The 24,675-nt window shown below is 38.1% G+C and overlaps 4 protein-coding genes across 5 annotated transcripts; 2 read left to right on the top strand and 2 right to left on the bottom strand.

The window, feature by feature from the left end:
* Positions 1 to 406: 406 nt before the first annotated feature.
* On the top strand, positions 407 to 9,686 carry LOC124303694 (protein transport protein Sec24A). 2 transcript variants are annotated; one of them, XM_046761220.1, is made up of 17 exons: positions 407 to 572; positions 1,666 to 1,800; positions 1,961 to 3,417; positions 3,851 to 4,015; positions 4,327 to 4,442; positions 4,541 to 4,643; positions 4,752 to 4,878; positions 4,991 to 5,100; positions 5,277 to 5,508; positions 5,621 to 5,778; positions 5,893 to 6,118; positions 6,265 to 6,594; positions 6,706 to 6,816; positions 7,071 to 7,243; positions 7,365 to 7,700; positions 7,974 to 8,077; positions 8,222 to 9,686. In XM_046761220.1, the coding sequence occupies exons 2-17, from the start codon at positions 1,686 to 1,688 to the stop codon at positions 8,331 to 8,333; spliced, it is 3,975 nt and encodes a 1,324-aa protein (XP_046617176.1). In that variant the 5' UTR covers positions 407 to 572; positions 1,666 to 1,685; the 3' UTR covers positions 8,334 to 9,686. The 2 variants fall into 2 exon arrangements, with proteins under 2 accessions (XP_046617176.1, XP_046617186.1); XM_046761230.1 differs by lacking the exon at positions 3,851 to 4,015.
* A 391-nt stretch (positions 9,687 to 10,077) lies between these two features.
* On the top strand, positions 10,078 to 13,794 carry LOC124303701 (protein KRI1 homolog). Its single transcript, XM_046761244.1, has 9 exons — positions 10,078 to 10,443; positions 10,542 to 10,630; positions 10,730 to 11,125; positions 11,206 to 11,522; positions 11,609 to 11,790; positions 12,032 to 12,288; positions 12,357 to 12,620; positions 12,738 to 12,895; positions 13,045 to 13,794. Exons 1-9 carry the CDS (start codon positions 10,332 to 10,334, stop codon positions 13,709 to 13,711), a joined length of 2,442 nt encoding a protein of 813 aa, XP_046617200.1. The 5' UTR covers positions 10,078 to 10,331; the 3' UTR covers positions 13,712 to 13,794.
* A 2,825-nt stretch (positions 13,795 to 16,619) lies between these two features.
* On the bottom strand, positions 16,620 to 19,302 carry LOC124297923 (putative gustatory receptor 28a). Its single transcript, XM_046749340.1, has 8 exons — positions 19,090 to 19,302; positions 18,616 to 18,928; positions 18,284 to 18,549; positions 17,622 to 17,825; positions 17,215 to 17,467; positions 17,052 to 17,120; positions 16,859 to 16,948; positions 16,620 to 16,786 (listed from the first exon to the last, which is right to left on the bottom strand). Exons 2-8 carry the CDS (start codon positions 18,910 to 18,912, stop codon positions 16,724 to 16,726), a joined length of 1,242 nt encoding a protein of 413 aa, XP_046605296.1. The 5' UTR covers positions 18,913 to 18,928; positions 19,090 to 19,302; the 3' UTR covers positions 16,620 to 16,723.
* A 1,684-nt stretch (positions 19,303 to 20,986) lies between these two features.
* Positions 20,987 to 23,331, bottom strand: LOC124310343 (putative gustatory receptor 28b). Its single transcript, XM_046774185.1, has 7 exons — positions 22,910 to 23,331; positions 22,443 to 22,711; positions 22,149 to 22,337; positions 21,706 to 21,955; positions 21,570 to 21,638; positions 21,343 to 21,432; positions 20,987 to 21,203 (listed from the first exon to the last, which is right to left on the bottom strand). Exons 1-7 carry the CDS (start codon positions 23,210 to 23,212, stop codon positions 21,105 to 21,107), a joined length of 1,269 nt encoding a protein of 422 aa, XP_046630141.1. The 5' UTR covers positions 23,213 to 23,331; the 3' UTR covers positions 20,987 to 21,104.
* Between the last annotated feature and the right edge of the window lie 1,344 nt (positions 23,332 to 24,675).

The following is a 24,675-nucleotide window of genomic DNA, read 5'->3' as shown; positions in this document are numbered from 1 at the left end:
GCGAGCACTTAGATGAATGAACTTCCAACTAATGTTCTTGTTTTACTTTATCTTAACTATCACTATTCCGCTCGTTGACCAAAATTTAACTTATTCTATTGAAATCGACTTTAATACGCATAATGCACCAAAATTATCTTATTGTATTTAAATGTTATATTGCCAAATATATTTATAAAATAAATGAAGGATAATCCTTAAGACTAACGTTTATCAAACAGGTGTATTGTTAGGATGAATTTTCCTTGACAATGAGTAATCTAGCATAATCGTTTCGTAATTGTAATAAGTTATCTTCGGCTCTTTGGAAGTTGATGGGTCGAATGGTGGGAGCGGCCTGGAAGAGATGGATGCGAACTGTACGAGATGACGTATTTTTAGTTCGACTAATTGTCACCAGCAGACTCAGCGTTGCATTCGCCTAAGCTGCCACGTAATGTTGTGTGTCGTTAATGTGTTGCTTTCGTAAAATAATTATCGAAAAATCACCCTTTTCAAGTGAAATGCGTGCGTCTGTGATGTGTAAACCGTAACGTCGAAGAATAATCTCAAAAACAAGATTTTTCACAGAGGTATGTGCTTTTCTATAGAGTCGAAAAAAATTCTTGAAACGCGACGTTCGCATACCGAGAAACAATTTTGTCATTTTTCGATGACGTTTTTAACCTTAGAACGCATGGTTATCATTAATGACGGCGCGTTTTTCACCCACACGACAGTACAGTGATATTTCTCATCATCCAAAATTCCGATCGTCCCCTAAATATATTTACTCTTGGCTGGCCGAAATTTGAGGTCAAGATTGCGGCGTGACAGAACTGGCCCGAAGTTTCTGGGTATCGTGTATTGGGTCAAGGTGCTCGATTTTTTAAATCATCTCAATGCCATGGATTACTTGAATCGCCACAATAAAAATTAGAGAAATTTTCCGCCTCGCATAAAAGGTCAATGATACTAGCTCCGTGTTACGTGATCCTCTTTGTCTCTAATTGAAGACGTAATTTATTTTCCCCCGAATTATTTTTTCAGATGCCACATATTGCACGCGGTAGCGTTGTCTAGATATTTGGCTAATGATCTATAACTGCTTCTGCTGTGAGGTCTGATATCCAATTATATCCATCAACGATTCTTAGATACATTGTATTGAGCTGATGTTGAGCCACATTCATTTCTCAGCATCACAGTTCTAACAATGTCACTTTGTTCATTAGTCTACAAACATATCTTTGACAATAATTCATCTACAATATTTAATTAGATTGAAACGTTTCTACGTTTTCTATCTAAAGTAATCACAGTCTTCACTCGATATTGTAAAAAAATGTGTCTCTGTACAAGTTGAAATTCTAAGTGGGATTATTAACAGTTGTGTCAAGTTTCTCAGCATGGTCAATATAGTCATGTCTGCAACATTAGGCTCACAGGCAAGAGCAATGCTGTTTATTTTTTATTTATTTTCTATTTCTACAAGTAAGCCAGCTCATCTAAAAGATTGGTCTGTTTTAACATGTATTATGTGGTATCACCCAAAACTGGACTGGTCTATTTGCTCCGTAACAAACAAACAAACAAATTAAACGATCAATAAAATAATTGGTGTATTAAATTTTCATCACGTAGTTATTTTACTTTATGTTGACGAAGTTATAATTTTTGTTTCAGTCATATTTAAACGCTGAAGAATGTCTCAGTCAAGTGGGTATCAATACCAACCATACTCAAATACTCCAGGATCTTTAAAAAATAGACCTCCAATGGCTAATGGAGAACCCAATACACCGCAACATATACAGAATGGTATAGAAATTCCTCTATTCAATCTTTGTGATAGAAGTATTAGAACCAAACGCTTTGGTTCATTACTTTTCAATTCACTATAAGTGCAACTTTTACCGATGGATATAAAATTTTATATAATTATGGATAATAATGAATTATTGTTAATTATTAACTGCAGGTACACCATCTTCTCAGTCCTCCCGCGACCCATCAAGAGAACCCTCAAGAGACCCTTCACCCACACACAATCAATATAGATCACAGATGCCAAGGTCATCTATACCTCCCATTAATGGACAGCAAAGTTTGAGTAGGAACCCTGCTGCTTTACCTTCACGAATGGGTCAAATGCAGAACTATAGCCCTTCTGGAACGCCTCCGCCTCTTCAGAACAGTCCATCAAATGTTGCAACCTCAGTATCCAATGCCCCTATGCTTAGGCCACCTTATTCTACCACACAACCTGTAGATCAGCCATCTAACTCTCAGCAAATTTCCTCAACAAGTCAAATTCTATCCCCCAATCCTACTCAAACCGTGGCAGAACCTTCAATTCCTCCGACCTCGAATCAAAGCTATCCATTGCCAGGTGGATACGTAAAACCTGCATTTGATGATAATGCTTCTGATTTGAGCAATGTTTCATTAACTGACAACGTAAACATCACAACCGTGTCGCAGACTGCATCTAAACCCCAAAGTTTCACACAGTTTGGACCAAGCCTCAGTCATACAGGAACAACTGTTGGCCAGGTTAGTCGAACTACTCAAAATTTATCGCACCAGCCACCAACTCAGAATAACAGGCCACCTATGATGAATGACCCACAAACATCATCAAATGTTGGAAATACGAGATCAAATTCAAATAAAAGTGTAGAAAGTGTGAATCAGCTGTCTTCAAGTTCATCTACACAACCGGATAGTAATCAACCAAGTCAAACTCCTTTCTTTCAATCACCGCCAGAGCAGCCCAGAAGTTCGACACAAAATATTTTTGCACCTCCAAATACTAATTCTGCCACGAGTTTGAGCTCTGCCAGTTTTTCTTCACAACCCGTCTACAGTAGCACGCAAAATCTATTTAGCAGCATACAAAACGTACAAACTAACTCCCAGAATGCGTTGGGTACGGTACAAACTGCCATTCCAAGTTCCCTAAGCACTCAGTATTCTACTCAAAATTTGAGTACAAGAAACTTGCAGACACAGTTTGCCACGCCTAGACCTCCGGCTACCCAATACTCTCAAAACACGATTCCAACAAACCCGCAAACCTCTGGTTCTCAGACACCTTATATGTCCACTATGCCATCCTCGACCCAATACAATACGAATCAATATTCCAATCCACAAGCCACGCGCGGCAGTCAATCAAATCTGTCTGGACCTCCTACTGCACTTAGTCAGAGTCAAAGTTCATATGGCAGCCTCCAAAATCTAGCCAGTCAAAGGAAGTATCCTCAAAATCCTTACGGAATACAAACACAACCGGACACAGGCAATATGGCAGGTCCTCCTCTGGCTCTACAGAAGCCTGTGTTACCACCACCAGCTCCAGTTGGTCTAGGTCAATATCAAAGTGGTCCCATCCAAGCTGGAGTGCCTCTTTTACCAGGACAACAGCCTATGAATGTAAATATGAAATGTCTGAAAACCAAATTAATACAGAATGCTTACTGTAATGCACATTATCATCCAATGGATTTTTTGATACATTCCATCACTTATCAGAGTACATTATCGGTGATGAACAAATATCAAATTTTGCTGACTCATGGTTGTGAGTCTTAATTTTCATGTAGTTCATACTTAGATAAATTTGTCAAGGACCATGAGAAGCTAATTCTGACATCACTCTATTAATGAGATAAGAAATAGTTACAATATTTGCCTAGCTATGTTGAATGTTAATTCAAGTTCATTCATTCTTATCTTTCCACCTTTGGCAAAGAAATACAAGATATTTCGATCTACTCACATATTTAACGAAATAATAGGATACTTTATTGTTGCCTTATCGCTATCTAAGGGTTGAGTAAAACTTGACACTAATTTATATTTTCAGCAAAATCAATATGTTATGCAGCCACATAATGCTGGGCAAATGTCTAATATCCCACTGGATAATATGGCCAAACGCTATCCAGGTTCTTACCCTGACCAGATGAATCAGTTAAATAGTCAAATGGGCGGTCTCAATGTTGCCCATTCTGGCTTCAATCAATTATGGGTGAGTTACTTATTGAAATCCATACCACACAAACATGTAGGAAAACTGTTTACACTTTGTAAATACTTACTTATTTATACAGTCATCAGTTATATGGCATTGCCATGTCATTTAGTTGCATGCAGTATGCATCTGTCAATTGCTAGGTTTCTATTAGAATGTATAACTTGTCATCATTTAAGCAAATGGGGGGGTATCTTTTATGTTACAGTACTGTATTTTCAATATTTGAGTTGACAGTATTAACTCGATTCAGATGCTTCGGGATTGAAATTTGATAGATGATTCAAGTGTATTTAATATTTTTCAAGGGGATGGAATGTGTTGACCTCTTACAAACGCGAAATATTTTACCAGCTGAAAGTGTCCAACCACCGAAAGTCAAATTACAGCAGGAATTTCTTGACAGTGTAAATTGCAGTCCGGAGTAAGTTATAATTTAATAATAACCACAGTACATTTGCCAAATTATTTCCCAAGTAAAACAATCTCACAAAATATTTACTATCATATTTTCTTTTGTAGTATTTTCAGATGTACGTTAACTAAAATTCCTGAAAGTAGTTCTCTGCTGAAAAAGTCCAGATTACCATTGGGAGTTTTAATCCATCCGTTTAAAGATTTGAACGTAAGTTATGTCTTGAATTATTGGATAACAATGGCATATTATGACTTGAAAGCATGCATAATAGTAATTTACGAATTCATTTTCTAATATTTGTTTTTATTATTTCAGCATTTGCCAGTAATACAATGCAGTACAATTGTACGTTGCCGTGCTTGTAGAACCTATATAAACCCATTTGTTTATTTTGTGGATTCAAAAAGATGGAAGTGCAACTTATGCTACAGGGTGAATGAACGTCAGTATCAGAACAATTCCATTCATATCATATCGAATTCCAAGCATATTGGTAATTATATGCTCATGATCTCATTTAATCTTTATTGGTAATTAAATCATTCTTCTTTCAGTTCCTGAAGAATTTCAGTTTGATCCAGTTACTAAATCTTACGGTGATCCATCACGGAGACCAGAAGTAAAAACTAGTACTATCGAATTTATAGCACCTAGTGAATACATGGTAAGTAATTTTTTCTTTCACCAACTTCAAGTCTTTCAAATAAATGATCATGAGTATTTAATATTCTAACAGTGATAACTTATGTTGTGAATAGCTGTTCAAAAGGATGAAAAGAAAAGAAAAATTTTTAAATGTTAACATCATTCGAAAATTTGAAAAACTATTCCTTATTCCAGCTTCGCCCTCCACAACCAGCGGTTTATTTGTTTGTCCTGGACGTATCAAGACTCGCAGTAGAAAGCGGATATCTAAATGTTGTTTGTAACACGATAGCTGATGAATTGACCAGGTTACCAGGAGATAGCAGAACACAAGTTGGATTCCTTGCAATTGACTCTGCTTTACATTTCTTCAGTATGCCTGATAATGTATCACAGCCGCATGAGATGGTTATGCTGGATGTGGATGGTAATTTGTTTTTTATACATTTCTTTACTTGGTCTTTTGAATTCTTGTATTTTGAATATTATTATGAAACGGGTGAAAGTGAATAAATAAAGCATATTTTGTATCTTTACAGATGTATTTTTACCGTGCCCGGATAACCTCATTGTAAATTTGAAGGAAAGAGAGGAATTGATCAGAGATCTGTTGTCACAATTACCAGTTAAATTTCAAGGAACGCATGATACGAACTGTGCACTAGGGGCAGGCTTACAAACAGCTTTCAAGCTCATGGTATTCCAATTCTAATAATGATCATAATGTATTCCAATCCATCTGTGTTTAACAATAGTAAATCTTCCCCTTTAGTTGCCACGTTACACAATCTGATTTATTTTTCATGTACAGTCCCCAACTGGTGGAAGAGTGACGGTGTTCCAGACTTGTTTACCTAATTTGGGTCCTGGTTCTTTGCAATCTAGAGAAGATCCGAACAACCGATCAGGCAAAGATGTACCACATTTGAATCCAGCGACTGATTTCTATAAAAGAATTGCATTAGACTGCAGCGGGCAACAAATTGCCGTCGACTTGTTTCTACTTAATAGCCAGTACAGTGATTTGGCCACATTATGTAAGCTATTCCCACAACTTTTTATATTAAAATTAATATATGGTTATCTACCAACTTGTATCATGTAAGATTTTGTTGCAATTGTCGTACAGAACGGTATTAATTGTCGATTGTTCACAATTCATAAAGAAAAAATTATTTTTCAGCTGGTATGTGTAAGTTTTCGGGTGGTTGTATGTACCACATACCTTTATTCCGAGTGAATAAACCTCAGCATACGGATATGCTGGAGAGAATGCTGCGTCGTTATTTGACACGTAAAATTGGCTTTGAAGCAGTGATGAGAATACGTTGTACACGGGGTCTTAGCATAGACACATTTCACGGAAACTTCTTCGTACGGTCGACCGACTTACTTAGTTTACCAAATGTTAACCCAGATGCAGGTTTTGGAATGCAAATTGCCATTGAAGAGAATCTCTCTGACGTTCAAAGTGTTTGCTTTCAGGCTGCACTTTTATACACTTCTAGCAAGGGTATGTGGCTAAATTGAAATTTTATACTGCAAATTTTTAAGTATATTGCAAGTCGTACAACTCTAGCCGTCTGCATGCTGTCCTAGGTATAATTTGACGCAATTATTTCAGGTGAAAGGCGGATTAGAGTACACACCTTATGTCTACCAGTTGCAGCCAATTTGAGTGATATTTTACATTCGGCAGATCAACAATGTATCATCGGACTATTGGCTAAAATGGGTACGTTTAGTCAATTCATTTTATTAATCAGCCGATTGATAGATTTATTGATTCCGTAACAGCTTATGGCATTGAAATAAAATTCTTAGATCTAAAAACTTCTGAAAGTTTTGAATAAAAACCTGTTGATGTCTCCGGATATTTTTTCATTTGAATTTTTAGGAACCTGAGGCATTCTATTCCCCATTTCATTTTCTTGACATGAGACCGAAAATACTCTATAAATTCAATTGATTTTTTCAATTTTCATGTAGCTGTTGACAGATCACAACAGTCTTCCTTATCCGATGCAAGGGATGCATTGATAAACGTTGCAATTGACGCTTTATCTGCCTACAAAGTATGTCAATCTGTAGCGTCTGGGAGTCTCTTAGCCCCAGGAAATTTGAAGTTACTCCCGCTTTATATTATTGCATTATTGAAATACGTAAGTAGTCATCAGTGTTGGTATATTTCACATTAAATTTTCCCCAGTCAATTATGCATTTCAAGAAGATGTCTATGTTACTTGAATCGTTGAATGTGATCTGAAATGATGTATGTTATAGATCGCGTTTCGATCGGGGACCAGTACACGATTGGATGATAGGGTGTTTGCCATGTGTCAAATGAAAGCTCTACCATTATCTCACCTGATTCAACACGTCTATCCCGATATGTATCCAATCCACGCTCTCAATGACGAAAATGCGAAAGACGTCGATGGGAAGACATGCCCGCAACCACCACGGTTACATTTGTCTGCTGAAAAACTTGACTCACGAGGCGCGTTTGTACTTGATGCTGGTGATAAAATTCTTATGTACATAGGAAAAAATTTACACGCATCATTCTACAGTAACGTTCTAGGCGTTCAAGCCTTCTCCTGCATACCTGAAGAAATGGTACGTTGTGTTGTTCCTACAAACTTTAATGCCATCAAAGTATTCATGTGTGACTACAATAATGAAAACGGATCAGTCAAGTTTTAACAAGCTTAGTAGGAACTGGATACTGAGAAAAAAAATTTCCATCTTGTAACCCACGTGACTAGCTCATAATGTTCTTGTATTCTAAAAATGAAATATCTTTAGGAGAACTCATTCTTTTAATCATACAGCAGTATTAATATTTGTACAGTTGTCTATGTGTACTTTATTCCAATGCGTTCTTTACAGTACGAACTGCCCGAGTTGGACACCCCTGAAAACGATAGAGTTCGTAATTTCATATTTAGTCTTCAAGAAGAAAAACCGTTTTACGCTTCCCTGCAGATAGTTAGGTAAGCTATGACTTAAAATGTCAATTTAATAGTCTAATTAGAAAAAAAAAAACTGAAATAACATCGTATATTCACGGTCAACTTATATCGGGACCAATACTATTCATAATTCCATCAATTTATTCGTATATCCCGTATTTTCAGAGAGGACAGTCATTTCAAGCAGATTTTCACAGAACGATTGATCGAGGATCGTATTGAATCCGCGCTGAGCTACTATGAATTTTTGCAGCACTTGAAAACTCGTGTAAAGTAGCCGAGTTTGAAGGGTCTCGTACAACGCAAGTCTTGGAAAGACATTAAATAGTGTGAATATTTATATAAGAATGTAATTGTGAAATGATGAAGATTGATGATCGTGTGCGTTGACTCCGAGAACGTTTATGGATCAGTGAATGGTTATAACGATATCTAGGAGTGACTGTGATCGAAGAAGTGTTATAGAATATAGTAGACTGTATAGCACGCTAGAGACAACCATTTTTATCTCACTGGTGGTTATTCCTCGTATCATTGAACGTCATCACGGATATGCCTAAATATTCATCAAATAACTATAATTCGAGGTGGATTGATATGCCATATACAACTATGTAATGAAAAAAATAGCCTTGTTTTAACTGCAAAGTTCAAGCATTTAAGTAATAGATCATTGTAATTACTATTACATCGTGTACCAGGAAACAATGATTGATAATGTTATATGTGATTACGTTGTTGTGTCTTATATTTAGTATATTCAATTTCAATATTCCACATTTTACAGCGCGATATTTTGTACCTATGGTAATGCCACTAACCACGTTTTAAGGTGTTTAATCAGGCGAATCAAAATATCACGCTATAAACTAGGTCTCTATTCTGTTTTGGGGGTAAACATGACTCAATCGAAAATTTTCAAAACAAAATTGCGCCAAAATGTTCAATTCTCATCCCATGTACTCAGACGTGAATGATTGATTTATTTTCAACTTACGCCCAACCTGCAGTTCGAATAAATTTTAACGGTTTCAACATTTGTACACACACACACACGCACACATATATTCCAAATTTGTACATTCGGATAACTGAAAATTTTTTTTTTAATTAGTTCATATTATTTATAAAATTGAAATTGTTTGGCAGGAGTACGTACATGGAATATTGTACCATATACATATATACATATTGTACAATAGATTATAAGTAGTTCTAATATTGAGAGTGGATATAAAGAATTTGTATTCCTTCTTTCAATATTGCCTGACCACGATTGTATAATATTTATCACGTTACGTAATAAATGTAAGAAATAAGGAAAAGAAAACGAAGTAGAACTGCTGCACAGGACATCAGGGCAGTGAAAAAAAATCGAAGCATCACTTCTTAAAACGTAGAAATAACGAAAATAATAATGATAAATAAAACTGAATGAAAATTATATACATAGTTACCTATAAGAAAAAGGGACGAAAGAGTCTTGTATTGTATTAAATTCCTTATTATTGGATTTCAAGAGTTCACCTTCGCTTGTTATATCTAAATAATTACCAATTATTGTTAAATATTAGTTACTATGAATCACGTATGTACATTATTATACAATATACGGGAAAAAATATCGTAACATGTATTTGTAATCAATCCTTTCGTTAAAAATGATTCACTCAATGCAAATAACTTTTTTTTTAAACTAAAGTAGTTGGTATTTCGAGCAAGACGTATTTATAATTATAGGCATACATAAATAGTTTGAAGATAAACCCTAGAAATAGCAAATGAATTCCTGTTAACAGAGATTCTCTGTAGAATAGTAAATAGATAAGACAAACTGTTACTTCTCCGTTGATTCATCCACCACGATTTATCTGCCAGAGATACCTACTCTCATTGATATAGTTTATACGATATCAGTGCCTATTCTCTTTGCTTTCTGCTGCGGAGTTTGTGTTTATTTACGCCCGACGCCCTTTGGAGGATATACATAATAGAAACATCACTGCTTGTGTAGTTGCATGCCAGTGATCACAGACTGTGTCAGTGATATAGGTATATGCCTTGATTGAAGCCATGTGAGGCGAATGTGAAAACCATGGTGGGAGAACCTACGTTCTTCTGTGTTGTCACGTGGTACCTGGAGTACAAACCAGTCGTGTAATTGGTCAAAATTCGTGGTAAAAATCTTGAATGCGGATGCTTGCCGCTTGGCACAGATTATAGAATGAAAGTTTGCTGTACCGTCAACACGTGAGGAGAGCCTGAGTTCGTTTTAATGAATGATTTATTTAATAGCAACCATTCTGATTCGGATTCGGAATTGAAGATAAATTCGAGTTACGCGCAAAACTACAACAATTGGAGACAGAAAGAGGAACTGAACAAATGTAAATATTACCTGCTAATTTGAAACGCGGTTAACCTCAAACGTCGTTAACCTCAAAATACGATTTCTACTTAAATATATGTGTGCTTAATTTTATAGTGAAAACAAAGTATGGTGAACACATCAAAGATCTTCATACCTCAGACGAGGATTCCAGCACCTCGGAGGAGGAGGATGAAGATGGAAAAGTAATAGTTGGCAATTTATTATACAATGTGTTCATTTCAGTATGACTGCTTAGTTTTTTCTTTTCGTTGTATTTTGATTAATAATAATATTTCTTCAAGGAATTGACTGAGGCATTCGAGAAAAACTTTTACAAAACCTTGGCATGCTTAAAAAATAAAGATCCTCGAATTTACGATGAAAAAGTTACTTTCTTCGATGACATCGAACAGTTGGAGGACACCTCCAAAGCGACGATTAAAGAGAAAGCTAAAAATAAGCCACTGTTCTTGAGAGACTATGAACGGAAAGTTATGCTCGAACGAGATGGTAAATTTAGCGACAGCGAAGATGAAGATACTCTCCAGCAAGAGAATAATCAACCTTTAGCTCCCACTTACGTGAAAGAGCAGCTCAAGCTGAAGGAAAGCTTTAAAAAGATCTTGGAGGAGGATGAAGATGATGAGACAGCTGATCTTCTCAAGCCAAAAACAAAATCTGCCGAAGATGAAAAAAAGGTTTGTTTCTGTTGGGTATAGAATTGTCAATCAACATTGAATGGGTAGTGTCATTGTGTTAAATTTGTTGTCTTATTTAGGAGGAAGAAGCTTACAAAGAATGGCTGAAAGGTCAGCATACAGAAATCGATGGGGTGGATAAGAAAGAATTAAAACCTCTACGAGATTTTTGGACTGATCCAAAACTAGATCAGAATGAGAAATTTCTTAGAGATTATATATTGAATAAGAAATTTTTGGATCAAGACTTTAATGATTTCAACCCGGAATATGATTTGGTGGTTCATGATAGCGATGAGAATTTGAGTGAAGATGAGAAGAATATTGAAATACAGGAAGAATTCGAGCACAAATATAATTTTCGATTCGAAGAGCCTGATCAAGAATTTATAAAGAGGTGAAAATTGCTGACATTCCAAATTGTAGATGTCAGTGCAAATTTTGTAACATTGGTAATGATTTTAAATTACATTCTAATTCTAGATATCCTCGCACGCTTGAAAATTCCATGAGACGTAAAGACACACGGCGTGCTGAGAAGAGGGTCGAATTAAAAAAGAGAAAAGAGGAAGAAGCTATTCGAAAACGTGAAGAACTAAAACAATTGAAAGCTCTCAAAAGAAAGGAGATTGAAGAGAAGATCGAGAAGTTGAAAGAAATTACTGGTAGATGACGCTTTTATAGAGTTATTATAAAATTTGAACACCAAAACTTGTTTTGAAATAGTAATGCCCCTAAAAATTCATCAATATAATTTTTACATAATTTTATACTTGGTCGAGAATCTTGGGAGAATCCTAACAAACTTTTGAAAGTGAAACTTTGCAACATACTGGTGTTCAAATTATCTGCAAAAATATGTTGCTTTCATGGTTGAAGAACGAACAATAATTTTATTGTTCCCAGGTAACGACGATATACACTTTAATGAAATTGATTTGGATGGAGATTTTGATCCAGCCGAGCATGATCGTAAGATGCAGGCTATGTTCAGTGACGAATTTTATGCTGGGCCCGAAGGCGATCTGAAACCGGAATTTCCAGACATTGATGAAGAGCTAGATATTGAAACAACCTGGGATAAGTATGATCCAAAACAAGAGGAAGTAATACCGGAAACCAAGCGTAATAATGGACCACACTGCGATGACCCAGATTTCAATGTAATCCTCATTGTCCCTTATTTAGTCTTCCTAGATTAGATAGGTGTGAATATAATATCCTATTTCAGATGGATGCAGATTACGATCCAACCAAGACACTGCAGGAAGAATTGATTGATTCTTCTCGAAAAAAGAAGAGAAGAAGACGTAACAAATTGGCTGTGGCAGTTGCTAAGGAGAAGCCCACTTTCGATCCAACTGGAAATCCGTCTTATCAAGCTTATTTAGATCAATATTACGCTTTGGATTATGAAGACATGATCGGTGATCAGCCTTGCAGATTTAAATACAGAAACGTTGTCGCGAATGATTATGGGCTAACTATAGACGAAGTGAGTTGTTTTGAACAATTAAAATTCAGTATTGCTTGAGCTATTTGTTTTAAACTGAGTCAATCCTCAAAACGAGAAAAACCAAGTATCACGTAATAATACAGGACTTTGTTGCAGATCATTATGGCTGATGATAAAGAATTGAACAAATGGTGTTCGCTGAAAAAAGCGCTTCAATACAGACCTGAATATCTCGAGTTGAATGACGTTACATCTTACCAACAAAAAGCTCGTAATGAAGCGTTAAAAAAGAAGATATTCAAAAGCATATATGGGTATGCATTCTTTTTATATATTTATTCATCCCAGGGTAACAGAATTTTAGTTGATTAATAATAATCTTTTTTTAATAACCTTGTATGCTTGGCCCATGTACTCATATTCGTGTATACAATTCGGGTAAATAATTATTGTAACACCTCAGGCCCAAAGAAGCAGCTGAAGGTACAAAGCCAAATCCTGGTACCAGTAATCAACAAAATCAAGAAGTACCTAAGAAGAAAAGAAAACGAAGTAAGCGCAAGAATGTTGCTACCGCTGAAACTGATCCTGCCAATGAAAACAATATATCCATTGAAAGTTCTGAGCCTCAGTCTTCAAAGCATGATGTTGACGAACTCAAAGTTACAAGTAAATTGAAGGAAAATGTTACGAAGAAGAAGAATAAAAAAAGAAAAATCAGAGAAAACGGGCACAGTTTCATAACCGAAAATGCTGACCAATCACAGACACAGGTAAAACACACGGAAATCAAATGCAATGAATCGGAAGAGAAGAAAGCTAAAAAAGGTAAGCTAGTTAAAGATAAAAAAGATGAAATCAATGTTCACAAAGAACCGAGTAGTCAGATTTCGCGAAAGATCAATTCTGCTAATGATTCGGTAAAACAAAACGTGAACCCTAAGCGTAAACAGAATCAAAAGGGTAAAACTTCGAAGGATGATAAAAAAGGTAAAAATAAAATGACACATAACAAAGTAATAAAAAATAAGAAGGATGTGGTAACAGATTTGAGTGCAGAGAGATTGAAGGCTTACGGAATCAATCCGAAGAAGTTTAAAAATAAGTTAAAGTATGGGAATAAAAATTAGTGTCGCGCATTCAATATGTGTTCAGCAACTAATGTACATAAATCATTGTTATTACAATCAAAATTTTTATGAATCGATGTTTTCTTATAATTTATTCCTAATTGCTTATTTCATTTTCATAAACCCGTGCGTTAGAAACGTGGTATAAATATCCAATGACGAACTTTATCATTTCTCCGACAGAATTAAGTAACGTAAATTACGTGGACGTAAAAAAATTTATTCGAAAAAATTAAGTGATGTTAAATAATTTTTTTGCTCAGGAGTTCTTGAAATCAATTTTCAATACTACAAGGGACTAACGATAAACCTTGACAAGTTTGAAAAGTTTGATACCTTCGATTGTGCATATGATTGTACTATGTGCTTCTCTACGTATGCATATCGCCTTTGAAATTTAATTTGCAGAATGTCATAAAGAGTAAATTGCTATGCACGAAAAACGTTCATAGAGTACGCAAAGTTTCAGCAAGGTTTTTCAAGCTATGATTATAGGTACGTTGTTGTACGATATAAAACCGAGGTAACGTAAAACGACTTGTCAATCCACGACGCGAGCGCGGTCGGTTTCTCAAATGGATTTACTAAATCTCAATTTACTCTGGGAACACGGTATGGCCAACCGGCGAACCGTTAAATTGTCGATTTTTGGAAAAGCAGTAATGGATTCGAGCAAGTAGAAGAAAACATTAAGAATTCACCCTTCTGAACGGCCGCGCTGCAGTGCCGTAAAACAAGCCCCACCGAGTCGGGGACTTATCGTTGGCAGTTAAACAAGGGGGCATAGCCGAGTTGGGGAAACCAGGGGGCGGTTAGGTTTACGGGGACAGTTACAAAATGATAAACGACGTTTGCGGATTATTTCGAACGTACTCCAAACATTTGTGTTTGCTTCTCTACAATCTACGCGTAATCCGAGCCTGATGTTCTACCGACAGATTTCTACTGCTCGCCGAAGGGTAATTTCCACCCCCTTCGAGTCTGCGTGGTACGAGTATAATACAATATGCGCGCTATAGCCCAGGAGGTACGAGGATCATCCATGCCGTGGAAAACCTGTCGCTGGACGTACATGATTCGGGCAATTATGTCAGTGTGATAATTGGGAACAGTTTCAAGGATTTTGTCGAAAGAAGCTTTCAAAGTGATTGTACAACCCGTTTTATAACGTCTGCGTAAATTATGTTTCAATTTGGAAAAGGAAATTGTCCGGTCTTGGAAAACTTGGCATATTAAGGGGTTCTGATTTATCAATCAGACGTCGTAGCTGTGAACGTGTCTTATTATTTACTGTTTCGGCATCGTTTTTATTAACATAAAGTACAATGTTTCTGATCATCTTTTCATGCAAACGCATAGCTATCGCAGTTTCCGCAAACGTCGTTGTGCTAATGATACGGTTGTACCAGAGAAAAAGTGATCAACTAAGTTGATTCTAGCAATTTCGGGTTATAGGTGCTGATGTTTCGATATCTAAGCGCCGCGCCCCTTCGGGTGGCTGCGGGTGGTCTCCAGGGTGCGATAAATCAATCTGCAGAACCCGGGGGAGCAGGTGGCTGCTGGCCCATCCACCCGACGGTGCGTTACCCCACGTATTTCTAATTCCCAATTAATACCAACCAGGCCTTACGATAGACGGCCTGCCGATACTTTTTTCGCTGCCGTTTACGCTGATTGATTACGTTTGACGAAGCATCCGCAAAATTTACGGAAATCACTGGTAGTTTTACCACCAAAGAATTCGTTTTTAGAATGCTCTTCTCGCAAATTTATTGCGAATGGAGCTTACTTTGGTCTGTCAATTGCTGACTTGATGAAAAAGTTTTATAGATTTTTTGGCAGCCCAGATTTTCACTGATCAATATTTCACATGAGTAAAGTTTTCGTGTACATTGGAAGCGCCATTTTCTAACCGTACAATTATCAGGTGTTGAAATTTGTTCGGGAACATCCACGCGATTATACTCGATTCAAGTGAAATGCGCGGAGTAACCCTCAGGGGCGAGGGTATCATCCCTTAATTGATAATTTCATGGACTTGCGCCTCTGTCCATTGTGTTCAGGGTGCTTAATTGAGGGGCTCGAGTGGGTCGTGGTAATGGCCTGAAAATCGTTCGTACGAAAGAAATTGGATGTCGGACACGGTATCAGGTTTCAGGGTGAGAACCGCCAATTACCGTTCTACGTCACCTTCATCGTCAGCAGCTGTAATTGGTCGGTGAGAATTTTCTTGCGGTTATAAACTCGAAACGGTGATGAGAAGATGGAAGAAATTTGGAGCGTCATTTTATTTATAGTACATACAACGTCGAATTTTTAGCTTAAATTTATAGTTGTGATCACCGATCGGTATTGTGATACTAGTGTTACTTTAATGGTATAGTATTTGCGACTGATTGTGAAGTAATGGTTCTCGTTTCAATGCCACTGATGTGACTGAAAGTCTCACTCATTGTCAGTTGGGTGGCAGTTACTTAATACATTGTCGCCGTATGATTAACTTGAAATAATTAATCTGTGAGACCGGAAAACAGTTGAATTATATTTACTAAGCGCTCATCGTAAAAGTTAGCGTGTAATTCAAGTTGAAGAAGCGACAAGTTGTGAACTGTAAAGGGTTATGCAGTTGAAGTGAGAAGGCGCGGATATTTTGTGTTAAAATCGAACACACACACACACACACACATCAATACGGCTTATTGTCAGCTCGGAACGCTCATCAGCTTTTAACGTCGGGTATTTTATGTTGCGTGTCATATACAATAATCAGGTGAGATGTTCGAGTAAAGTAAGCACTCGTTACTCCGAAGACATTTATTAAACTCTCTTCTTAATATCATTGGTCCAGCGGAATAGCGTATAGAAAATAATGATGTAAATACTAAGTTAACCAGCGTCAGATGGCACATAAAAACGAAAATGAACTTGGGCATGTTTTGCCTTTGTTAATAGAATTTTTTTTAAAATTGTAATATTTGCTGTCAAAGTTGCGAGGCCTGTCTTATTAGTTTCCTAATTGTTAACACTGTACATTTGGATTAGAATGACCAAGTATGTTGAGACTAATCCACCCATCTGAAATTACGGTAAGCCACGTGTAAATACCAGATATGCTACTTGAAAAGTCGTTATGTATTTATCACTTACCGCGCAAATCATTTTGTAATCAAGCACGAATAACCCATTCGCCGTCAGTTTCAACGGATTTTTCAAGAGCTGAATCGAAAAGGCGTTGATCTAACGTAAGAAATATGAATGGTAAATGCATAGATACACATTCTGTATCAAGCAGTCTACAATTTAAATTTCGGTAAAAATGGCCGTTTCTGGTTGGTCTCACCTCGTCCTGCATTTCAGTTTCGTGACTTCGTTGGGCCACTTCGTACATTAGCTTACCAATCTTCTGCGCCTGGCAGAAAGTTTGTTTTTCAATATTATTCGTAGACTAATTGTAGCCGACCAGTGTTCCAGCCAATTAAGTAAAAAGACTAACGTAAAAGTACCTCGTCGGAGACCGTAGAACTGCAGTGAACGACGTAAAAAACTACTATTAGAAAAAAACTGAGCCAACTAAGACTGAAAAACAAGTAATCGTGACGAAAGCTGTGAAACATCGTAGTTGAGGTTAATGTCACGTAGAGGCCGAAGAGAAGTGAAATGATATTGTAAATCGACATTCCCATAACGAAAACGAGCTGTGTTCCAAACACCCTATTTATCTCCTCGGTAGCGATGCGTAGCTCATGATGTATAGTCCTGTGGAAAATAATCAAATTTCAATTTATGCCGCTTGGTAAATTTTGCCTGTATGCAACAGTTTGATCAATTTGGAATTTAGGGGAATTTGCATCTAGAACTTTGGTCGCGTATTTGAAAATCAATACCATTGCTTTCCGTATTTCATACATGCCTTACTTCCCGCAAAACGTACACCTTCCGTCGAATATCCGCAGCTTTGGCCAAACGCAGATCTCCATGAATCTCGTACACGATTGGAGAGAGTGGTGAAAATTCAGAGCGGTTCAAACTTTGGAGACACGGCTTTGTCTCACTATCACCGAATGTCAACTGAAGAATATGCGCGTTCAGTTGTTGGAACCGGTTACCGGTGTACCTGTGAGCAAGGCAGTTGATACTCATTGTAAGCGGAAACGGTCCCATGGCCAAAGGGAAAACTGCATAAAAGTAGGAAAAACATTCGCCAGATTGAGAGAATCGTCGAATAAATGCCAGCCCTGATGCACTTTTCCCGTAAGACACCTACGTAGGGATTTGTTGATTTTGCGTGATTTACATATCCATCTGGAGAACGATTGTATGCGATATTTTCTATCATATATCTTTAATCTTTAATTAGACTACCTCAAGTTACCGTTACCGAAAACGTGAACAAATTGCCTTAGGTTAGGTTAGGTTTAGGTTATTAGTTAGGTTATTAGTTGCCTTAGGTTCGCAAACTGTGAACGGTTGTTTTCTACATTTACGCGTTAAAATATCTCGACAAAATTAAATGCAGATCTCCGAAAGATATGGAAACCCCCAGAAATCCAATAAATACCTCCGCTGTCGCACCTGATCAAACCGCAGTAAGTGCAGACGAGGGTCAAAATGAAGATCATTTGATAGAAACGACTAATCCAGAAAATGATGAGGGAGAAATATTGTGCATCAACTATGAAAATGCCACTTGCGATGACGATAATGACTATCTTTATAAAAGCCACGAAAAGCTGCGCTAGGTTCCACCTGAAGGCTTCTCCGTAGTGCTCAGGGATTCCGAGTGTCGTCTGCAGGTTTTTGTTGATCTTTGTAATCCTATGGTTGAAATTTCTCAACATCTGAAAAGTGAGAGAATGTGCAAAGCTTAAGCTGCTGTTTGTAGTGAAGTGCTGCTCATGACTAACCTGTATTCTCCGGGCGCTAACCATTGAAGTGATGGTAAATATCGTACCAAAGCAACTGTTGATATAATAGTAGTACTTGATCAACGGTGTATGGCGCAGTTCCGGTAAGACCGGTATTCGAACAATGCTGAAGCAACTGCTCAAGTAAACCACGAAGTGAATACTTGACCAGAGAAGAGATAGGAAAGGTCGGGGATGGCCGGTTGGAAACTCAAAAATTCCACACCCGAAGGTCCAGTTGAATAAAATTGTCGGGGATATGGCACCACGGAACGTCTTCGGCTCGGGGAACTTCATCTTCTAGTCAAAACTCCTGTAAGAATTCTTCATTATGTGGCATGCTACTTGTTATATAGATTGATCAATACACAGCTTACCACAGCCTCGAAGTAAACCGTTGGCGAACGGAGAAATCATGATTGAAGAGGCAGTATCATTGGTAAATTTGATTCATTGTAAAATAAGACCACGAACCTTCAGTGAAGCCGAAGTAAACCGAAGTACCTGGCGACGCGTGTTGGATCAGCGGATACCACTAACTCTCCTGTTATTGGATCTAGAGCGCTCCTTCTATACGAACAAAATGATCGAGATTCGAGTTCAGACATAACCGCCAAGTAAGTCCTCCCGCTATCGAACATCATGTTCATTGTGCTTTCACTTTTATGGACGACGGAAATACGTATAACAGACACGATCTGTAGTCTAAAGCAATTAGACTTATGGGCTTCTATATTATTTACGAAGTTGATCGAGAGTGGCACAACGCCCATCATCTCATTAAAGCTTCAATTTTTATCGAAGCGGGATAGAATACACACTACCTGACATGTCGATGATGAACATTGGTCGTCGTAACTTCCGACACTTCATGTGATATTAATGCATTCGATGAATAGATACTTGACAAAGATTACTGGATTCTATAGCCATAAGTGCGCAGTAGACATGGTGATTATAGGTTCATTTATTCTAAAAATTTTAAAGTATCCACGACATCAGTAGCCGACCTAGTAATGTTTTGATATAATTGGCCACGCGTTTTATTCCGTTTGATTTTACAATTAGTATCGCGTTTTTAGCTGCTTCGGAGAATTTATCCTCTAACTCACTTTAGTTACGAACAGTGCTGGGTTTAACGATATAGGTGCAGTTCGGACCAAAATTATAAATGCGAATCATGGAAACATCGGCTGATATCAGAGACTCGACAAGTCGAGCCCTAAACACAATATGAAATCCGCGAAAAACACAATTGTATGAACAATTTGGTTCATCAAGAAATGTGTAAGATACTCTTGCGATATTTTGTTGAATACGTCATCGTTTCCATTCCAATCCACCAGTGCATCGAAATCTTCTCAAACACGACCACCTCCAATTTCCTCGTCATTCGAAAGGCCATCCCGATCTATGCCCGTTCATTGTTTTCGAATTTTAGCTCCGATTGTAGCAAATACTTGGCAAACACAAGGAAAGAGACAGCGTCTTGGAACAGAGGGTGACTACGTGAGGCGAAAAATATTTGAGGCCATAAACCTCCGGAAACGCCTGAAATTACGCTAATTTGTTATTGAGTGGTTATGATTTCACGTTTCATTTTCACCCTCAAATGATTAACGCATTGATAACTGCCTATTGAAAGAACAAATAATTGATTGCTGCGATGGATTGTCCAATTCGGAGGTCAAGTGAGACCAACGCAAGTTAAATTTCGATTAAAAAATAACTGTTAATGGGGTGCCCTGGTCGATTTCGGCGTTGACGTATACATATACCTCCAAGTACCGAAATCCACGTATCTCAAATGCGAAAACGGGCCTAACAGCCCCCTTCTATACACAACTCTGAACAAAAACACTCCAATCCATTTTCATTTGACGCAGAAATGAAACAATTGCATGAATTCTACGGATTTACTATTACGATTTCGTAGAATTCGTGCCGTTTTTTTATTTCTGCGTCAAATGAAAATGGATTGGAGTGTTATTGTTCAGAATTATGTATAGAAGTTTTATATCGGCTGTTAGGCATTTTGTCGTATTTAAGATGCGTGGACTACGATATTTGGAGATATATGGTTCAACGTCGAAATTGACCAAAGCAACCCCTTAAGCTTACATGCTCGCTGAATCTGCAACATACTGCCAGCAAGGCCAAGTGCTGGCGTTAAAAAGGACTTGGAATAACTTGTCAATCCTGCTCACAATCACTGTCGCCATTCGTCAACACCGTCCGATTGGTAGAATATTTTCGGGTATTCTCCACCGTTTCCAATTGAAGAAGATTAAACCGTACTAATTTGAGGCAAGTGCTAATGTCATTTTAATCGTTGGGATAATAAATTTTGCACGATTCAAATTTACGCTGTATTTCAATATACATTGTGCAAGTTTGCGTAGACAGTAAACCGTCACTGATACGCTGGTTGAAAATAATTGTCTTTTCTCTCATTGGCCGTTTGATTATCGATCTGCGCACAAGTGAATTCAAGTTACGGCCTTGTTGGGTGAAGCGGGCGGTGGAACGGAGGATGTGTCACTCATCTGGATAAGAATCACCAGGTATGTAGTTATCGAGCCGATGACCTGGAAGTCGTAAGAAGAATATCTATAGGAAACACTACCGTGCCGACACGCATAACTTTCCTCTATTGCTGAAGTTATTCTCTCGTATGCATTTACATGTCGAGTGTAGTTTTTATTACGAACTATCTAAATCTCCTACCCCTTGAACATACGTATAATCCAAAGTGATGAATCCACAAGCAGTAAACCGTACCGGGTTTTGGATCATTTGAAGCGCGAATTCTTGTATCTGTGGTCAGAGTAAAAAGGGACATCAGCTTTGGAAACTCCAAATAGCGATATTGACGCGTCAATATAAAAACCAATAAACAACCAACACAACCCTAGATAGATGAAAAATTTCCTCCAAGTTCCTGCAATACTTGCCTCTTTTTGAAAGTCTCTGTCGATAGCTGATCCAAGTATCGTATAAATAATTTGTCCCGATTTCTGAGCCTGAAAACATGTCCGTTTGTTAAAACTCGCGACGGTGGGAAAAGCGATTCGATCTTAACTCGCATACCTCATCGCTAGCGTTGGCACACGAATGGCTGACAGCTAGGATCTTCAATATGTAAACGATGCACCAGCATGCTGGTGGTAATATTTCTTTGATTGTGTCGCGCACTCCATGTTTTATCTGGGAACCACTGTACATGGTGTACAGGAGGCCGGTTATCATGACCATCGAAACTCCCATCGAAATCAGATTTTGCAGGCCAAAGACTGTGTTCAATTTTACAACCAGCTTAGAAAGTTCTAGGTGGCTCTTCCTTGGGTGGAAAATGAAGATGGGTAAAAAGTACGAGTCTTTGGTGTGGTATGTCTTTTTCAAATCAATAAAAAATTCACTCGCATTTGAAAAGTTCAGAATCTCGACATTCAATGTCCTCACGGAGGACGAATATTTCTTTTTTCTCAACGATTTATTATAAGTGATTTCTGAAGCACCTTCTTCATACTCACCGAATAGTCTGGAACAAGTAACGTTTCTGACTTGCATTCTTGGTCTCGGCGTTACCAATTCCTTGGAAAGAGGATATCGTATTATTTTGGGAAACCTTGATGAGCTTAGTCCCGATATGCGCATTGATTTGTGGTTCCGTTAAGCTAAGCAACGCTGCGTTTATTAGTTTAAATTTTTTCCAGACGAATCTAATTCATGTAGGTAAAGAAAAGAAAATTATTAGTATCATTAGTTACGCAGAATTGAATTGAGAGGTACATCGTTCTAATTCCGAGCTCGTGATGTGCATTTACCTTACTATTGCGAAAAACGTGAAATCGGTAACAAGCATGACCAGAATGGGATGATGTAAAGTTATCATGATTGAAATATTTGTCCACACGGTCTGATCGCTCTTCAGCCATGACAAATCACTAATGCTTATTAATAGGATAACGACTAAAATCGCCAGGATATAATACAGTTGTTGTTTAAATAAGCTTTTGTAATTCTTCTCGAATCCTAGCACGGTTGCAAAGATATCGTTCAGTTTTTCCATTCGCTTTATAAACTCTTGTAATCCCTGTAACAATCGAGAGACAGGTAATAAAGGTAGGTACTTTTCGGAAGAAAAATAAAAAAAATCACTCTTGGATCGATATTTAATATTTCACCATCCTAATGCATAATTTATTCACACATACGGTAGTTGGAACTCAGAATGAGTAAAAACGTCTTATCGCCCGATATAATGCATACAGCAACTCACAATCAGACTCACCTTCCGACTGTACATCGCAAGCAGTGGCACTGTAAGCGCAACGATTGCGTTCGTATAAACGAGAGCTTGATACATGATAGCAGCGGTGGATGACCTGTTTCCAAAGTACGAAGAAACCAACACCGTCATCGCGGTGTAATATATAAATATACAAAGAATCCAGAACCCAATAAAGTAGAGCGTGATCAGAGCGTTGATATTCTTTGAATAAGTCCTCCGAAAGAGGCTCACACCGACAATAAAGTTGAAGTAAGCTATCGGCGCGAGGGAACTGAGTAAATCTTTTGGCTCTGCAAGTCGCATGTTTTTAGTATTCCCGTGTCACCGTTAATTATTTCATCCGGACAATCGGCCCAGGTTCAGGGATCGACACTGCTTTCACTGGTCGCAAAAGGAAATAAAACTTTATTACGTTTTATCGGTTCGCTCTGTGAAGTTTCGCTCTCGGACGACACGGATCCTTCGCCCGTCGGTGTGTATCTGATCATTCATTCGTTATATTCCTTACGCCATGATATTATAGCTTATAATAACGCGGTTAGCATGCAACGATAAATTAACTTAATTGGCTAGACGGAAGTCACGAAACGTAAATTACTCGCCACCCCTCGATTATGCGATAAGACTGAAGTAATATGGTGAACGCGTGTCATAAGTAGGTAAATATGGTGATCGATATGTGAGACTGTAATGAATGACGCGGCTTCAAGTGGCTTTGGATCTACCCTTGAGCGTTTGTCTTACAAAATTTCAAGGAATTCGTCAAGCATATCAAGAACTTAGTCAAGATGCTCTACTATAATTGCATGGTGCGTCGGAAATATTTGCCTAAGATAGCTAATTGCTAAAATGTGTTGCATGAGTGTAACGACGCTTGCATGGGTATGTCCGTTATCAATTTAGCCAAGGTCGTCAAAATTCTGGGTTCCAAGGACCGGAAGTCGATTGAAATATGCAGTAATGATCGGCAAAATAAGTATAATATACAATCGGCAACGAATTCTGGCAGTCATACGATCGAAGATAAAATGCCTACTGATCAGGGACTCATCTATCCGCGTTTTTTATCTCAAGGTGCATGTGACGAGTGAGATTGCTCGGATACAGCACTTGTGCTCTTCTGCAATAGAATTTATTTGCATGTGTCCGCAGGGGTGAGACCGAGGGCGTGGGGTTGTACCTACGAGGGTTGTTGGTAAAGCGTCTAACACATGTAACTAACAATTACATCGCGCCCAAGAGGGGTTTGAGAGTAACGGTTCCCTTTAGGGGGAATCATATATATTACAGGGCTTACGTTACTTTGACATCGGGATTATCCGCTCGTTCGAAGCTTCGGTGCACACTTACGGTTGCTCAGACTCGACTTACGGCAGCGAATCTATGGAATCGAACCTTTCTAGGCTTGAAGAAACTCTCCTCGTTTCGACTGTGTCCTGACTGCTTTTTCATAAGACAACGAAAAAACATGAACGGTGCACTCCGTGGCTGCGATGGGGAGACTTAATTCTTCTCGGCGTATGTTATCAAGCAGGGAAAGGGCGGGGTGAGAATCGATTGCGAAGGGGCGTTGAGCCGTGAAGTTGGCTTCCAGTAATCTCATTCTTTTTCACTTAGTTTTAGTCCGAACCGACCGATCTCTGGGGAGCGACGCTACCACCAACGCTACATGCACCTCGGTCACTTCACCCCGGAAATCGTACTCAGCCCAAATCCGAGGATGCATGCCTGCCACATGCTTTTCCTCGTTCAAGTGGATCCGCGAG

The sequence above is a fragment of the Neodiprion virginianus genome, chromosome 1 (genome assembly GCF_021901495.1).
Source record: "Neodiprion virginianus isolate iyNeoVirg1 chromosome 1, iyNeoVirg1.1, whole genome shotgun sequence".
NCBI classification, from domain to species: Eukaryota; Metazoa; Arthropoda; class Insecta; order Hymenoptera; family Diprionidae; genus Neodiprion; species Neodiprion virginianus.
The sequence above is the reverse complement of the archived record's forward strand: the minus strand, read 5'-3'. Positions and strand labels throughout refer to the sequence as shown.

Coding starts and splice junctions, on each gene's coding strand:
- LOC124303694 (XM_046761220.1), top strand. CDS start 1,686: ATGTCTCAGTCAAGTGGGTATCAATACCAACCATACTCAAATACTCCA. Junction 4,016..4,326: donor CTGGCTTCAATCAATTATGG/GTGAGTTACTTA, acceptor ATATTTTTCAAG/GGGATGGAATGTGTTGACCT. Junction 4,644..4,751: donor ATCCGTTTAAAGATTTGAAC/GTAAGTTATGTC, acceptor TTATTATTTCAG/CATTTGCCAGTAATACAATG.
- LOC124303701 (XM_046761244.1), top strand. CDS start 10,332: ATGAATGATTTATTTAATAGCAACCATTCTGATTCGGATTCGGAATTG. Junction 10,631..10,729: donor AGGAGGATGAAGATGGAAAA/GTAATAGTTGGC, acceptor TATTTCTTCAAG/GAATTGACTGAGGCATTCGA. Junction 12,621..12,737: donor ATGGGCTAACTATAGACGAA/GTGAGTTGTTTT, acceptor ACTTTGTTGCAG/ATCATTATGGCTGATGATAA.
- LOC124297923 (XM_046749340.1), bottom strand. CDS start 18,912: ATGAAGTTCCCCGAGCCGAAGACGTTCCGTGGTGCCATATCCCCGACA. Junction 17,826..18,283: donor ACTTACTGCGGTTTGATCAG/GTGCGACAGCGG, acceptor CCTTGCTCACAG/GTACACCGGTAACCGGTTCC. Junction 17,468..17,621: donor TACGTTTTGCGGGAAGTAAG/GCATGTATGAAA, acceptor TATTTTCCACAG/GACTATACATCATGAGCTAC.
- LOC124310343 (XM_046774185.1), bottom strand. CDS start 23,212: ATGCGACTTGCAGAGCCAAAAGATTTACTCAGTTCCCTCGCGCCGATA. Junction 22,338..22,442: donor ACGTTTTTCGCAATAGTAAG/GTAAATGCACAT, acceptor TACATGAATTAG/ATTCGTCTGGAAAAAATTTA. Junction 21,956..22,148: donor TACTTGTTCCAGACTATTCG/GTGAGTATGAAG, acceptor TTTCCACCCAAG/GAAGAGCCACCTAGAACTTT.